The sequence below is a fragment of the Neoarius graeffei genome, chromosome 5, assembly GCF_027579695.1.
Source record: "Neoarius graeffei isolate fNeoGra1 chromosome 5, fNeoGra1.pri, whole genome shotgun sequence".
In the NCBI taxonomy this organism is placed as follows: Eukaryota; Metazoa; Chordata; class Actinopteri; order Siluriformes; family Ariidae; genus Neoarius; species Neoarius graeffei.
The window spans coordinates 96,715,730-96,732,614 of NC_083573.1; the positions used below are offsets into that span (position 1 = coordinate 96,715,730).

Consider the following 16,885-nt stretch of genomic DNA (forward strand, 5'->3'; position numbering starts at 1 on the left):
AGTGCGCGTGCTGTGGTGATGAGCACTGGTTAGTGTGTAAGTGTGTGTGTGAGTGCTGGTAGGAATCCTGAGCGCCGGAGGAGGGAGCTTTTCTCCTCTGAGAGAGAGAGAGAGAGAGAGGGAAGAGCCGGAGGGAGTCAGTGTGCTATGCGGAGACATGTAAGATGGCAGAGCTGCAGATGTTGTTAGAGGAAGAGATTCCTGCGGGGAAGAGAGCGCTGCTGGAGAGCCACCAGAACCTGAGCAGGGTCGCGGATTACTGCGAGAACAACTATGTCCAGGTAAAGCTGAGCGATCTGTCTCTCTCTCTCTCTCTCTCTCTCACACCGGAAGTGAGGAGGGAAGCGTGCGGTGTGTCCCTCCTGTGTGTGCGCGCGCTATTGTCGGGAACATGGAGAGGAAATAAAGGGTGTAAAGTGAATAAGCGCCGCGCCGCTCCGGTCCTCACACACTCCTCACACACTCCTCCACTTTCTCCGGCTCTTACTCCACTCTTTCCAGCACTCTTTCTTTCTTTTCTCTTCTTTAAGTGTGTGTGGATTATCCCGAGGGTGTGTCGAGGCGAGTGGTGTAAAGCGCCGCGGTGTTTGGGGTCCGGCTGAGGAGGAGGGGGGATGATGGTTGAGGGAGATGATGATGATGATGGTGGTTGAGGGGGTTGAGGGAGATGATGATGGTTGAGGATGATGATGATGATGATGATGGTTGAGGGAGATGATGATGGTTGAGGATGATGATGATGATGGTTGAGGGAGATGATGATGGTTGAGGGGGTTGAGGATGATGATGATGGTTGAGGGGGTTGAGGGAGATGATGATGATGATGATGATGGTTGAGGGAGATGATGATGGTTGAGGATGATGATGATGGTTGAGGGAGATGATGATGGTTGAGGATGATGATGATGATGATGATGATGGTTGAGGGAGATGATGATGGTTGAGGGAGATGATGATGATGATGATGATGATGGTTGAGGGAGATGATGATGATGGTTGAGGGAGATGATGATGATGGTTGAGGGGGTTGAGGGAGATGATGATGGTTGAGGGAGATGATGATGATGATGATGATGGTTGAGGGGGTTGAGGGAGATGATGATGGTTGAGGGAGATGATGATGATGGTTGAGGATGATGATGATGATGATGGTTGAGGATGATGATGATGATGATGATGATGGTTGAGAGGGTTGAGGGAGATGATGATGGTTGAGGGAGATGATGATGGTTGAGGGGGTTGAGGGAGATGATGATGGTTGAGGGGGTTGAGGGGGTTGAGGGAGATGATGATGGTTGAGGGGGTTGAGGGAGATGATGATGGTTGAGGGGGTTGAGGGAGATGATGATGGTTGAGGGAGATGATGATGGTTGAGGGAGATGATGATGATGGTTGAGGGAGATGATGATGGTTGAGGGAGATGATGATGGTTGAGGGAGATGATGATGGTTGAGGGGGTTGAGGGAGATGATGATGGTTGAGGGAGATGATGATGATGATGATGATAATTGAGGGGGTTGAGGGAGATGATGATGCTCCTCTTCCTCCTCAAACACTCTGTTTCACTGGGAATCAGTTTAAAGGGTTGGGGTGCTAAAACTTTTTCACCAAACTCTTTTTAACTCTTGATGTCTCTCTCTCTCGTAAACTTAAGCTCCTTAGTTGGAATTGTTTTTTGTTTGTTTGTTTGTTTTTGTTTGTTTACTTTTAGACACAATTTGGCCAACTAACTTAATTTCGTCTGAGTTTATTTTACGGGAGCAGTGCGGACAGCTCAGTCTGGACTTTAGCGTTGCAAAATTAACAACAAACATTGGGTTTTCTAGGATTTTGTTTTTCTCCAGATTTTTTGTTTGTTTGTTTCCTGTCTTTATAAATAATAATAATAATAATAATAATAATAATACCACCAGTGGTTTATTATTATTATTATTTATCTCGTCTCTCATCTCATCATCTTCCGCTTATCTGGGGCCGGGTCGCAGAGGCAGCAGTCTAAGCATGGAAGCCCAAACTTCCCTTTCCCCAGACACCTCGGCCAGCTCCTCGGGAAGAACACCAAGGCGTTCCCAGGCCAGCCGAGAGACATAGTCCCTCCAGCGTGTCCTGGGTCTTCCCCGGGGCCTCCTCCCGGGGGGACATGCCTGGAACACCTCCCCAGGGAGGAGTCCAGGAGGCATCCGAAAGAGATGCCCGAGCCACCTCAGCTGATTCCTCTCGATGTGGAGGAGCAGCGGCTCTACTCCGAGCGCCTCCCGAGTGACTGTGCTTCTCACCCCATCTCTAAGGGAGCGCCCAGCCACCCTGCGAAGGAAACTCATTTCAGCCGCTTGTATCCGCGATCTTGTTCTTTCGGTCATTACCCAAAGCTCATGACCAGATAATCTCATCTCATTCATCTCATTATCTCTAGCCGCTTTATCCTGTTCTACAGGGTTGCAGGCGAGCTGGAGCCTATCCCAGCTGACTACGGGCGAAAGGCGGGGTACACCCTGGACAAGTCGCCAGGTCATCACAGGGCTGACACATAGACACAGACAACCATTCACACTCACATTCACACCTACGGTCAATTTAGTGTCACCAGTTAACCTAACCTGCATGTCTTTGGACTGTGGGGGAAACCGGAGCACCCGGAGGAAACCCACGCGGACACGGGGAGAACATGCAAACTCCGCACAGAAAGGCCCTCGCCGGCCACGGGGCTCGAACCCGGACCTTCTTGCTGTGAGGCGACAGCGCTAACCACTACACCACCGTACCGCCCTATTATTATTATTATTATTATTATTATTATTATTATTATTTTAAAATATATAATAATAATAATACCACCAGTGGTTGATTTTTCTTCTTCTTCTTCTTCTTCTTCTTTTATTTTATTTTTTTATAATAGTAATACCACCAGTGGTTAATTATTATTATTATTATTATTATTATTATTATTATTATTATAATAAATCAACCACTGGTGGTGGTATTATTATTATTATTATTATTATAATAAATCAACCACTGGTGGTGGTATTATTATTATTATTATTATTATTATTATTATTATAATAAATCAACCACTGGTGGTGGTGGTATTATTATTATTATTATTATTATTATTATTATTATAAATCAACCACTGGTGGTGGTATTATTATTATTATTATTATTATTATTATTATAATAAATCAACCACTGGTGGTGGTATTATTATTATTATTATTATTATTATTATTATAATAAATCAACCACTGGTGGTATTATTATTATTATTATTATTATTATTATTATTATAATAAATCAACCACTGGTGGTGGTATTATTATTATTATTATTATTATAATAAATCAACCACTGGTGGTGGTATTATTATTATTATTATTATTATTATTATTATTATTATAAATCAACCACTGGTATTATTATTATTATTATTATTATTATTATAATAAATCAACCACTGGTGGTGGTATTATTATTATTATTATTATTATTATTATTATTATAATAAATCAACCACTGGTGGTGGTATTATTATTATTATTATTATTATTATTATAATAAATCAACCACTGGTGGTGGTATTATTATTATTATTATTATTATTATTATTATAATAAATCAACCACTGGTGGTATTATTATTATTATTATTATATATATTTAAAAAAATAATAATACCATCAGTGGTTGATTTTTTTATTATTATTATTATTATTATTAATAGTGAATATATTATTATTTGTTTTTGTTGTTTAGGCGTGGTACAAAAAGCAGTATTGCGTTTTCAATAAATCAATCCGTTCAGTGGTGCTTTATTTAACATCTAAATAAGTTCTGAACTATTCACTCACTTTCACTGATAAGTAAATAAACAATTCTGAACAGGAGGAAAAAATCTAAACATCTGCAGAAACTTGAACATTTCACTGGATTAAGTACAAAATCGTAACACGTCAGCTGCTTTTAGTGAGTTTGTAATTAATTTAAAAGTGTATAATTATAGAGAAACACACATTTTTGAGACTGTTCGAACATAATTTATCTCGGTATTGATGATTAGCGTGTCACCGAGCCGTGAACAGTAAGAGTGGAGGTGTTGAGGCGGAGTGAGGTGTGTCTGTAACGCTGATGAATGTGTGTAAGCAGTGGATGAACGTGTGCAGCTTCAGTCCCTGTTCCCCTGAAAACCTCCTGCTTTCATCCCTCCTGAGTCTCACCATCTGACCTGATGATATTTCCGGGAGAGGATCTGATGGATAAACGATTACGGATGAACCGCTCGAACACTTTCGCTCCGTACGGCTCTCGTTCCTTCGTGTGTGAGACACGGAGTGTGTTTTCCCTCCTGATGCTGCTTCCTCTCTTTATCTTCCCTCAGTTCATTTGATTCAGTTGATTTGATTTTAATCCAGCTGCAGGTTTCTGGTTTTGTTTTGTGAGAATAAGCAGTAAGAGTCACACAGGTGTTCAGTGAACGGTGTTCTAATGTGGTCCTTAAAGTTCATCAGGTTTTCCTGAGAGAAAAGATAAGGGAAAAAAATCTGAGCTGAACACAGACACTACTGAACGCATGCACAGATGCTACTGAGCGAACACAGATGCTACTGAGCGAACACAGCTTTGCGGGCGCTCCCGAACGAACGCAGATGCAGGCACGCACAGACACTATTGAAGAAAGCAGCCCTGCAGGCGCTCCTGAACGAAAGCAGGTGCTACTGAACGAATACAGCCCTGCAGGCGCTACTGAACAAAAGCAGGCGCTACTGAATGAGATCAGACGCTATTGAAGAACGCAGCCCCGCAAGTGCAGGCTCTACTAAACGAGCGCAGGTGCAACTGAACGAGCGCAGGCGCACACAGCCACTACTGAACGAACGCAGATGCAGCCATTACTGAACAAAAGCAGGCGCACGCAGCCGCTACTGAAGGAGCGTAGACGCTATTGAAGAATGCAGCCCTGCAGCTGCTTCTGAACAAAAGCAGGTGCTACTGAACGAACACAGCCCCGCAACTGCTACCGAACGAAAGCAGGCGCACGCAGCCGCTACTGAACGAGCGCAAACACTATTGAAGAAAGCAGCCCTGCAGGCGCTCCTGAATGAAAGCAGGTGCTACTGAACGAACACAGCCCTGCAGGCGCTACTGAAGAATGTAGCCCTGCAAGCGCAGGCTCTACTGAACAAGTGTAAGTGCAACTGAACAAGTGCAGGCGCACACAGCCACTCCTGAACCAACGCAGATGCAGCCGTTACTGAATGAAAGCAGGTGCTACTGAACGAACACAGCCCTAAAGGCGCTACTGAACAAAAGCAGGCGCTACTGAATGAGATCAGACGGTATTGAAGAACGCAGCCCCGCAAGTGCAGGCTCTACTAAACGAGCGCAGGTGCAACTGAACGAGCGCAGGCGCACACAGCCACTACTGAACGAACGCAGATGCAGCCATTACTGAACAAAAGCTGGCGCACGCAGCCGCTACTGAAGGAGCGTAGACGCTATTGAAGAATGCAGCCCTGCAGCTGCTTCTGAACAAAAGCAGGTGCTACTGAACGAACACAGCCCCGCAACCGCTACCGAACGAAAGCAGGCGCACGCAGCCGCTACTGAACGAGCGCAAACACTATTGAAGAAAGCAGCCCTGCAGGCGCTCCTGAACGAAAGCAGGTGCTACTGAACGAACACAGCCCTGCAGGCGCTACTGAAGAATGTAGCCCCGCAAGCGCAGGCTCTACTGAACGAGCGTAGGTGCAACTGAACAAGTGCAGGCGCACACAGCCACTCCTGAACCAACGCAGATGCAGCCGTTACTGAACGAAAGCAGGCACACGCAGCCGCTACTGAACGAGTGCAGATGCTATCGAAGAACGCAGCCCTGCAGCCGCTACTGAACGGACGCAGGCGTATGCAGCCGCTTACTGAGCGAACACCGGCACGACTGAATGAACGTGAACGCAGACGCTAATGAACGAAGGCATGTGCAGCCGCTACTGAACGGAAAGCAGGCGTACACAGACGCTACTTAACGAAGGCAGATCTGTCCCTCAGCTCCTGCTTTTGTGTTTTGTTCATGTGGAAAGGCCGCTTGCTTTTCTCTCTCATCGTTCTGTTGCCACATGTGTGCCACTTCTCCTTTTGCTCTTTAAACTCCTTCTGAATTTCCTGGTAATCATTTCATCAGCACATTTCTCCTTCTGGGGTTTGGTTTTGTTTCAGGTTTGATTTATTGTGTTTTTTCCGGTTAAAATGTACTTCGAAGGAATCCACTTTCCAGACACACCGAGGCTCTTTGCCTGCTTTGGTCCGATTTGTTATGCTCTTGTTCCTCCTCTGCGTGCTGGACGCGGCGTTACGGAGGAAGACTCGTCTCAGGGTCTGGGGTATTATACGAAGTGTGGAACATTCACACAAACCCACACAGGGGGTTCTGAGATCATTACCTCAGTGTAAGGAATCAGTCTGAGGTGGTGGAGGGGAGAAGTCCTTTCCTGAGTAAATTATTAGAACAGAAGTGCTTCATGAAACCCAAAGCTGTTGGAGAAACCAGAAGGTTGTGAGTTCAAGTCTCAGGAGTTTAATCTGAATCTGCTCAGCTTGAGGCATGGATTATGGGTGAAAAGTGTCTGTTAAATGAACGTAAATGTAACATTTATACAGGAATAATACAGTTAGGGACGTGCTGTGCTGTGGTATGAAACGAATCAACGATGGTGTTGTGTTTCAAGTGTTTTGTTCCTCTTACTACAGTAATTTGCCACTGATTCATACTTTCCAAACTTTTTATCCATGGAGACGGTATCTCTACTGCTACTGTAGAGATGGGGCCATTATTAAAAAATGTTCTGTTTCCGGTCCACCGGCCGGGTGAGTGCCGTTTGTGCGGTTGAAATTTTTTTTTTAACGCCGGTTTTTCGACGTTTTTTTCGGGTTCGTAAATCTAAAATCGAACTTGACATTTCCGCATTCCCAGGGCTTTCCACTAAGGCTCATACTAGCCAGCCATGACACATAAGTAGCCAGCCGGGGGGAGTGAACACAAAATAAACTCCTGTGCACGCAGTTCCCAGGATTAAATGTATTTTCCACAGACCATTTATTTATTCACTTTACTCAAATACAAAGTAAAATGGCAGCAAATCTTCTTTCTTTTCTTGCGTATTGCATCATGAGGCGTTCCTGGCTTGTAAATCTCTTACGCTACGTTCACACTGCAAGGCTTAATGCTCAATTCCGATTTTTTTGTGAAATCCGATTTTTTTGTGAGGTCGTTCACATTAACAAATATATGCGACTTGTATGTGATCCTCAGTATGAACGAAAAGCGACCTAAAAGTGTTCCGCATGCGCATTGCAGGATACGACGACGTCACACGCAGTGAGCATGGCCAGTGTTTACGGAAGTAAAACCGCCCGGTTGCGGTATGACCCATCCAATCTAGCTTGAATAGCTGCATCCCCCCAAATGGAAATCAGCTCCCTAACCTCTGCGTCCTTCCATTGAGAAGATTCAGAACCTTCACAGCCCGAAGCGTCCCTCGCATTGATGTCATGCGCAGGGGCGCAGATACGTTTTTTGAACTGGGGGGGACAAAAAACTGGGGGGGACAAAGCTGCCAGCAAACCAACCCCAACCCCAATATGCCTGTCAAACTTGTTGTTAGTAACCATAGCAACCAAGCTCGAGCTCGCAACCTGTGCAGTCTGCGCAGCTCAACCAACCGAATATCAGTCTTTGTTTTGTTTTATGTGAGTTGTTGCAACTATGTATACACTGCCGTGCACCTCAATAAACCGAATGGTAATTAGTCTTTTGATTTTTCCGTGAGGTTTGCCTTATGCAAAGAAAGACAGCATAGACGTTTTTTCCTCCCTATAAGTGGGGGGGACCGAACGAGGTGAATTTAAATATGACTCGTCCCACCCTCTATCTGCACCCGTGATTATGCGCCATGTTGTTGTAACTTTTTTGAGAGACCCGCCGCCTACTTCAGCGCAGAATAGTGACGTTTGTGGCTTGTTGATGACGTGTAAGTCGGATGAACGCGACCTGACGGTTCAGACTGAAGTCGCATATGAAAAGAGCGGATAGGAATCGGAATTAGGACCACATATCCAAACGGCCTGGGTCGGATTTGAAAAAATCGGATCTGTGTCGTTCATATTGTCAATAAAAGATCGGATACAGGTCACATATGGGCGAAAAGATCGGATTTGAGTCACTTCAGCCTGCAGTGTGAACGTAGCCATCTTTTCGGTGCATGACACATTCACGCAGCTGAGCACGCTATGAATTAACAACGACAACGGTCTGCAGTGGGGCGACACAATTACACACTCAGCCAACATTTCTCCATTTGTGTATGAAAATACACTCCAACCACTCAGTTTGGGTTCATTTACAACCAGCGGTGTCTTTTGATGCCAGCACGGAATTGAACGAGAGAAGACTGGTTTACCGGAGACAAAATAAGCGTCATCTCTGCTTCTGTTCCCTCCGACACACTACTGCCTCCGCCGAGTGCGCGCGCACACACACCGCATGTCAGGGCTGCGGATGAGTTACTCTCCCCTGATCAACGAAGTCTGCGGGGAATTTGTGGTTATTATCGGTACAAACAGCGCGAATCACAACTTAAATGAGTGCGGTTCAGTTTGACATTATTGTCAGTCCGTTAGATAAACATTTAATTTTATTAAAATCGAAAATTAATATTTAGAGCCTGTGGGCTACAAAAATAATAGTCATTAAAGTAGCCGGCTGGACTTAATTGTGTGGCCGGCAGCCGGCGCTTGTGGAAAGCCCTGCATTCTGCGCAGAATATAGAACTGAATCAGCTCTGCGCATGCGCCGTGCGGCACAAAAAAACGCCAGCCACCATGAAGGAAGGAGATCCGGAGTTTTCAAACATTTGCTTAAGTGTGAAATCGCAAAATGGTATTCTAGCGAACAACAAAATAGTAAAGATTCAGAAAAACAAATCATTCAGTGATCATTTTAATAGTGTAATTTCATCCGAACTCGGCCTAACGCTCGATTTAGAACTACAAAAAGTCCGTGTGTCGGACATTTTAAGTACCTTTTGTAAAAGTTTTGTAAATGTTGCAGTCAGCATTTAAAATGCTAACTTAAAGTTTTTGTACAAGTTTCAGTTGATTAAACCGTCATATTTTATTAAATGTGTCTGCTTTTGTAATAAAGTACTGAAAGAAAAAGCAAACACAGCATTGCGATTTCTTATCCATCCATATATATATAAAAATCCCTCCCTCCTGAATGAAAATTTTTTGCTCACCTGGTGGACAGGAAACAAATTTTTTTTAAGGATGGCCTGATTACGGTCATATTCACCTGATTAAACATATCAATCATATGGAAATTCTGTTAAAGCCGCGGTTACAGGAAATTAATCAACACCTTCTTGACCAGTCAGAACTGAGAGCAGAAAGCCACACTTGGTCACCTTACAGCTTTAGTTTGCGAATACTCAGCGACGGAAAATCGGTATCATCGCCACCAATCGTGCGATGAACAGCGAGCGTTCTCCGAGCTGTTTCACGAGTTGCTTCTGCGTCTCCGCCTCATGATTGGCCAAAAACGTTGCGAAAAATTTCAATACATGCATTGAAATCCGGTGGCGGTGTTTGTTTTCATCGGCAAACTAAGCAGCGAATACTCGTAGATGGGTTTGGGAATACTTCCTGAAGCTCAACTGTTGCCAAGCCTCTTGAGATGTATTTATGTCGAATCCTTTTCCCTGAGGTACAGACCGCGAGTTGGCCTAGTGGTTAGCGTGTCCGCCTCTTGATCGGGAGATCGCGAGTTCTACTCACGGTCGGGTCATACCAAAGACCATCATAAAAAAACAGTACCTACTGCCGTCTGGCAAGGCACGCTGCAATACAGATGCGAGTGGGGAGTCAAACTCTCGCGGTTACCAGAGGACCCGCCCCCCACTGTAACCCTAGCTACGTAATAGGTGAGAGGCCGAGGGCTACGGAAACGGAGCTCGGCGCCGCCCTACGCGCCACATGGTGTGGGAAGAACTTTGATTGATTTATCCCTGAGGTACAGCATAACCTTCGCCGAGACTTGAAGTGCGTTTACATTCTTTGCCAAGGTTCGTTATTGGTTGGACGAAGGGTTCATGAATATTTGGCGACGCATTTGTGATCGGCGCTGATGTCACACGTTGTTGAAATCTATTGAGCAATGCATTGGCGGTCGTTCATTCTCCTGCCGGATGCTGATATGCCTCGGAGGAAAAATGCCATGTCTCCTTAAAAGAACATCAAGTGTTCGCCTGCTGCGTGACCACAACTTATCGCGACCAAAATGCCTCATTTTCATTAATAACCCATTGCGAGTTCTAGTGTGACCGTAGTCTTATATTGAAGCTTATGAGTGCTTGAGTTCCTGGTATGATTTTTTTTTTTTTTTGGTGAATGGTTTTGCAGGACACTTTTGTAACAATCCAAAGTCTTCAAGCCAAGCACGGGGTTTGAATTTACAACCCAGACCACAAACCTAACCAACACCGCTCCGCTCCACTGCTGATCTGTTCCAATCACAGATGAAGGAAGTGTACAGTCATAGCCAAAAGTTTTGGGACGGACACAAATTTTGGTTTTCACAAAGTTTGCTGCTTCAGTGTTTTTTAGATCTTTTTGTCAGATGTTTCTATGGCGTATTGAAGTACAGTTATAAGCATTTCATCAGTTCCAGAGGCTTTTATTGACAAGTTTATGCAAAGAGTCAAGATTTACAGTGTTGATCCTTCCTTCTTTTTCAAGACTCCAGCTTCTGGGCCAAATCCTGATTGATCGCAGCCCATTCTTGCAGAATCAGTGCTTGGAGTTTATCCCAATTTTTGGGTTTTTGTTTGTCCACTTTGCTTTTTAAGGATTGACCACAGGTTCCCAATGGGATTAAGATCTCGGGAGGTTCCTGGCCATGGACCCGAAATTTCAATGTTTTGTTCCCCAAGCCACTTATGCCCCTTTTCCACCAAAGCAGTTCCAGGGCTGGTTCGGGGCCAGTGCTTAGTTTGGAACCGGGTTTTCTGTTTCCACTGACAAAGAACTGGCTCTGGGGCCAGAAAAACCAGTTCCAGGCTAGCACCAACTCTCTGCTGGGCCAGAGGAAAGAACCGCTTACGTCAGCGGAGGGGTGGAGTTGTTCAGACCAACAACAATAACAAGACTGCGAAAGATCGCCATTTTTATGCGACGAGAAGCAGCAGCTGTACAAACGCGAAGTCATCCATTATTATTATTATTGTTGTTGTTGTTGCTGCTGCTTCTTCCGTGTTGTTTTTGCTTCGATATTCGCACCAAGGTTTATGCAAACGTAGCGACGTAACTGACGTATACAGCGACGTAATGACATGTCTTCCCTTAGCACCGCGAGCTATGGAAAAGCAAACTGGTTCTCAGCTGGCTCGCAAGTTGAACGAGTTGTGAACCAGCACCAGCACTGGCCCCGAACCAGCCCTGGAACTGATTTGGTGGAAAAGGGGTATTAGTCATCACTTTTGCCTTGTGACAACGTGGCGCTCCATCATGCTGGGAAAAAAAGCGTTCTCACCAAACTGCTCCTGGATTGTTGGGAGAAGTTCCTCTTGGAGGATGTTTTGATACCGTTCCTTATTCATGGCAGTGTTCTTGGGCAAAACTGTGAGTGAGCCCAGTCCCTTGGATGAGACGTGACCCCACACATGAATAGTCTCAGGATGCTTTACTGTTGGCTTGATGCAGGATTCATGGTAGCGCTCACCTTTTCTTCTCCGGACAATCATTTTTCCAGATGTCCCAAACAGTCTGAAGGGGGCTTCATTTACCTAAACAAAAAAACCTGGTAACTTTTTTTTTTTTTTTAAAGTTGTTTTCTCTGATGAAGCCCCCTTCAGACTGCTTGGGACATCTGGAAAAACGATGGTCCGGAGAAGAAAAGGTGAGCGCTAGCATGAGTCCTGTGTCATGAATGTAGACCATAGAAACATCTGACAAAAAGATCTAAAACCACTGAAGCAGAAAACTTTGTGAAAGCCAAAATTTGTGTCCGTCTCAAAACTTTTGGCCATGACTGTAGTTCAGCGTATACAGAGAGAGAGCAGGCTAGGTCTGATTTGGGTCATGAATGCTGAAATATTACGCCGTGTAACCATTTGGGTTAAAACCTATCCAGGTCGTATGATGAACTCGAGCACCTGTTTATTTGTGAGTGTGTGTGAGAGCTCTTTATCTTCCTGTGTGTGTGATTCCTGTACCTCTCTTTGATGAGGTGAAAATTCCTTGACTCGGTCTCGTTTGACGAGTCGAGCCGGACACACCAGCGCTCAGAAGAAGCACCGTGCCAGGTTTTTTTTTTTTTTTTTGCTTTGCTGTAGTTTTCAGGACCGCAACCTGATTTACAGGCCTGATCGTTTACTGTGTTCTGTTACGCTCAGCTTTCCCTGACTGACGGAGAGATGGAAACACGCCCTGCCCTGGTGTGTTTGAGATCATGTCTTGTCTTGACTCGTGTTTGTTTTTCGTGTGAGTTTGGCTCAGAGGTCTGAGCACGCTCGATGTGGGTCCTCGTATCACCGTAGCGATATAGCGGCAGATGGTGGAACGAGGCCACTGTCCCACTTATTAACCGTGTGTGTGTGTGTGTGTGTGTGTGTGTGCATGCACCATGTGTTGGGATATTCAGCCTTTCCCCCAGTTTCCTGCACTCGTCTTCTGTCCCCAAACATAATGCTGTTTAAGCAGTAAAACTTCTGAAAACACTGTTGCTAAGCAACCGCAAATTCAAATGCCCAAACTAGCTAGTGACAAAGACTTAGCTAGCAAACATTTACCTCACGTGTGTTGCTAAATTACTAAAAAAAAAGACTCTCAACAACTAAAATTACACACTTAACGTCCCCTGAACCCGGAAACACAAACGCATGATGCGTTCTTTGTTAACTTCGAGGTTAGTTATGCGAGAAAAAGCCCAGGTTAGCTAATGACAAAGATTTAGATTTAGCTAGCAAACACTTTCCTCAGATGTTTTAATAAATTGCTAAGAAAATACTCTCGATGATTAAAATTACTCTCTAATGTAACTTCCATGGACCTGGAAACACAAGCACGCGTTTAAAGGGTTAAGTTTGTGAGAACACTGACGCTAGACGCCTGGAGCTGTCTTAGCGCAAACTAGCTAGCGATAAATGTTTAGCTAGCATGTAGCAGTGTGTGTATTACAACATGAGGCTGGACCAAAACTAAACATATAAATAGCAAGTTAGCGAAAAGCTAGCACTGAAATAAATGTCGCTAGATAATGATACACCGTGGTTTGGTGAAGGAAAAATATAACTAGCGAGGAATTATTATAATTAGTAACTCGAACTTTGTGAAATATAGGATTAAAAATGGCAAAGTATTAAATAAAAGTGAGTGTACATTCAGGAGATCACATACAGACTCTAATGCGTGCACACACACACACACACACACACACACACACACACACACACACACGCGCGTCTACATGGAAATTGAACAGTTACTTGTGAAATTGAGTCTCGAACAGAATACAGAAGACCGATGTGACATTTGACTGCAACAGTTCCTGAGAAATTATCAGTAAAATATAGATATGAATTAAAAACTGGCACATTACTAGGAAAGAGGAACACGTTTTCTTTCTCTCTCTCTCTCTGTTGTTTTATCTATATTGCTCTCCTAATCTCTCTTTGCATCTGTCTGAGTCTGTCTGTCTCTCTCTCTCTCCGAGTCTCTCTGAGTCTCTCTCTCTCTCTCTCTCTGTCTTTGAATCTGTCTGTCTGTCTGTCTGTCTGTCTCTCTCTCTCTCTCTCTCTGAGTCTCTCTCTTTTTGAGTCTCTCTCTGTCTCTGAGTCTGTCTGTCTCTCTTTTGGAGTGTCTCTCTCTCTCTCTGAGTCTCTCTCTGTCTGTCTCTCTCTCTCTCTCTGAGTCTGTCTGTCTCTCTTTTTGAGTCTCTCTCTCTCTGAGTCTCTCTCTGAGTCTCTGTCTCTGAGTCTGTCTGTCTGTCTCTCTCTCTTTCTGAGTCTCTCTCTCTGAGTCTGTCTCTCTGTCTGTCTCTCTCTCTGAGTCTGTCTGTCTCTCTCTTTTTGAGTCTCTCTGTCTCTGAGTCTGTCTGTCTCTCTCTCTCTCTCTCTCTCTGTCTCTGAGTCTGTCTGTCTCTCTTTTGGAGTGTCTCTCTCTCTGAGTCTCTCTCTGTCTCTGAGTCTGTCTGTCTGTCTCTCTCTCTCTCTCTCTCTCTGAGTCTGTCTGTCTCTCTCTTTTTGAGTCTCTCTCTGAGTCTGTCTGTCTGTCTGTCTCTCTCTCTCTTTCTGAGTCTCTCTTTCTGAGTCTCTCTCTCTGAGTCTGTCTCTCTCTTTCTCTCTGAGTCTCTCTGAGTCTGTCTCTCTCTTTTTCTCTGAGTCTCTCTCTCTGTCTCTGACTCAGTCTGTGTGTCTCTGAGTCAGTCTGTGTGTCTCTGAGTCTGTCTCTCTCTCTGAGTCTCTCTCTCTCTCTCTCTCTCTCTCTCTCTGAGTCTGCACCCCTCTCCCTCTCTCTCTCTCTCTCTCTCTCTCTCTCTCTCTCTGAGTCAGTGTCTCTCTCTCTCTCTCTGTTGGTCTCTCTCTCTTACTGTTGGCCTCTTTCTCTCTCTCTCTCTCTCTCTCTCTCTCTCTGTCTTGCTCTGTGTGTGTGCAAGATACAAAAAGAGAAACACATACACACGCTGTTTACTGTTTCTCCTACAACAACAGCTGATTTATTTTTATTTATTTATTCAGCCAGCTGATTTAAAAACTTCAGTAATGACCTGTCATCCCGTCCCGGGTGTATTCCTGTCTCACACCCAGTTTCACCAGAGTAACCTCAAGAGGAGGAGAATCCTGAACTGGGGCAGCGGAACTGGAGAAGTGTCTGGAAATTGGAGCGATTTGTAGACGAAGAGGGAAATTCCTTACTGTGTGATTCAGTTCACTGTGGCCTTCGTATTAATGCGTCACCGTCTGAAGGATGTGCTGTACGTCACATGACCTCTGTGACTCAATAATACCAAAACCCAACAGAAACGTATCCTGAAATGATCCCGGGATTTGAGTTTGAGAGCTCCGGTATGCAGGTCGCCGTCTCAGCGGTGTAATTCGGGCGGGGTTTTATCAGGTGTGTCAGGATGACGTCGTGTCGTGGCGGAATCTTATCAGCAGGCTGCATCTGACCTGCATGTGCTGGATCACTCCACTGGCTGTGTGGAAATCAGAAGCCTCAGCATTTGGTTGTGTGTGGTTGGGTGCTGAGAGGAAGTTGCACACACATGCACGCACGTGTGTGTGTGTATGACACAGCATTGACGGGCCAGTCGGCAAACTAAACTTTTACCATCTCTTGATACGTAAAACGTGACAAAGTGCCTCCTGTAAGTCATTTTATCGAATCCGTCATCGAGAAGCAAAATTATGAATAGCAAAATATAGTTGACCAAGAATTAGTCAAAGTTAAGAAATTTTGCGACATTAATAAACTGTCAGTAAACTTGTAAAAAACTAACTTTATGAGGATAAAATCAGCTCAGAAAAAGATATTGACAAGTTTTGAAGACAAAAACAATTTTGTCCATCATAGAAAGAAAACAGTTTATTAAAGCGAGACGGCCTTTCGATTTCATAAAATCGGTGAAATTGAGTTCCGTCTGAAATGTGGTCAGTGTTTATATGTCAGCGTCAATATGTTTATTTCTGTAATATCTCACAAAATATCAGGCCGTTCTGTTGCTGGGAAGTTATTTAATTTGAGGGGATTAAAGCAAATAATGTGAATGAAATCGCTCGCTTCTTCACGCAGTCAAGCAGACAGAGGAAGTTCGTGTGTGCGCATGCGCAGGTTTCCATCATTCTGTCGCTAAACGAACAGCTGATCACACCGACGTGCTCGCTGAGCGCCGATATTTATTAGTTTGATATTTCCTGCGTTTCCTTTCCTTCGTATATAACATAACGTCTTTTCTTCTCGCTTTCTTTCCATTACTGTAGTCGATCTTTCACGTTTCATTCGCACACTCACGTCCTCCATTTTTCTCTCCTGTTTCAAATTTGTATCCCACAATGCCTTGCGTGAACGGGGAAAGCCCACCATGGGATGTCATGCATGACGTAGTATCTTGTATTGGGTCATGGTGAAGCAGGAAAAAATAGCAGAGAATTTAGGGCCATGTGGAGATAAATAAATTAATTAATTGTTCTGTTAAAAAAAAACGAATAAAATTGGAAGTCTGTGATTCGAATTCAGTAGCTTTCGATCCACTAAACAGAAATGAGTGAGTGTTGGGGAAAATTCTTTTTATGAGCTACGGGTACACTTGAAAAATCTGAAAGGCAGTCTGGCTTTAAAGGGGAACTGAAGTCATTTTTAAACTTGCTTTATTTCTTAATTAACGTGTTATTCAATGACGTTTTCGGTTTTAGTAACCTTATATCGTGACTCGTATCGGCAACTAATTGCGATTAAATATGATACTTATCGGCCTATTCGGTTTTTAGCCGCGTTGAATTTAGTTCGTTCGGTCCACGGCAGGCGTCGCTTATCCACGCGATCTTCACGAGACTTGTGCGAGACTTCGAAACGTGAAGTGTCAGCCAGGTGTCAGCGCCGCCATTTTGAAAACTTTTTTTTCCAACGAAGTATTGCACAAAAAATGAGTTTAAATGACGATCACTGCCTACTTTTTTCAAACTTTCCTGATTGCTATCAAAACAAACAAAACTTCCGGCTTGATTACGTCAGCATTCGAAAGAGGGTGTGCGCGTCTTTTGATGACGTTGGCAGATGTCGGTCACTTTGATTTCCGCTGTACGTTTTATTTTCGTCCTACGATGTCTCGCACAGGTCTCAGC

At 44.2% G+C, this 16,885-nt stretch overlaps 1 protein-coding gene across 7 annotated transcripts in view; it reads left to right on the top strand.

Moving 5' to 3' along the window:
* The window catches only part of abi1a (abl-interactor 1a), a 157,658-nt gene continuing 140,773 nt past the window's right edge, over positions 1 to 16,885 (top strand). For 3 of the 7 annotated variants that reach the window (XM_060922543.1, XM_060922545.1, XM_060922546.1), the window contains exon 1: positions 2 to 281. In XM_060922543.1, the coding sequence (XP_060778526.1) occupies positions 165 to 281 (117 nt within the window). In that variant the 5' untranslated portion in view covers positions 2 to 164. Of the gene's footprint in view, positions 282 to 16,885 lie in introns of all 7 variants that reach the window. The other 4 variants (XM_060922544.1, XM_060922547.1, XM_060922549.1 and 1 more) reach the window with 4 other exon arrangements.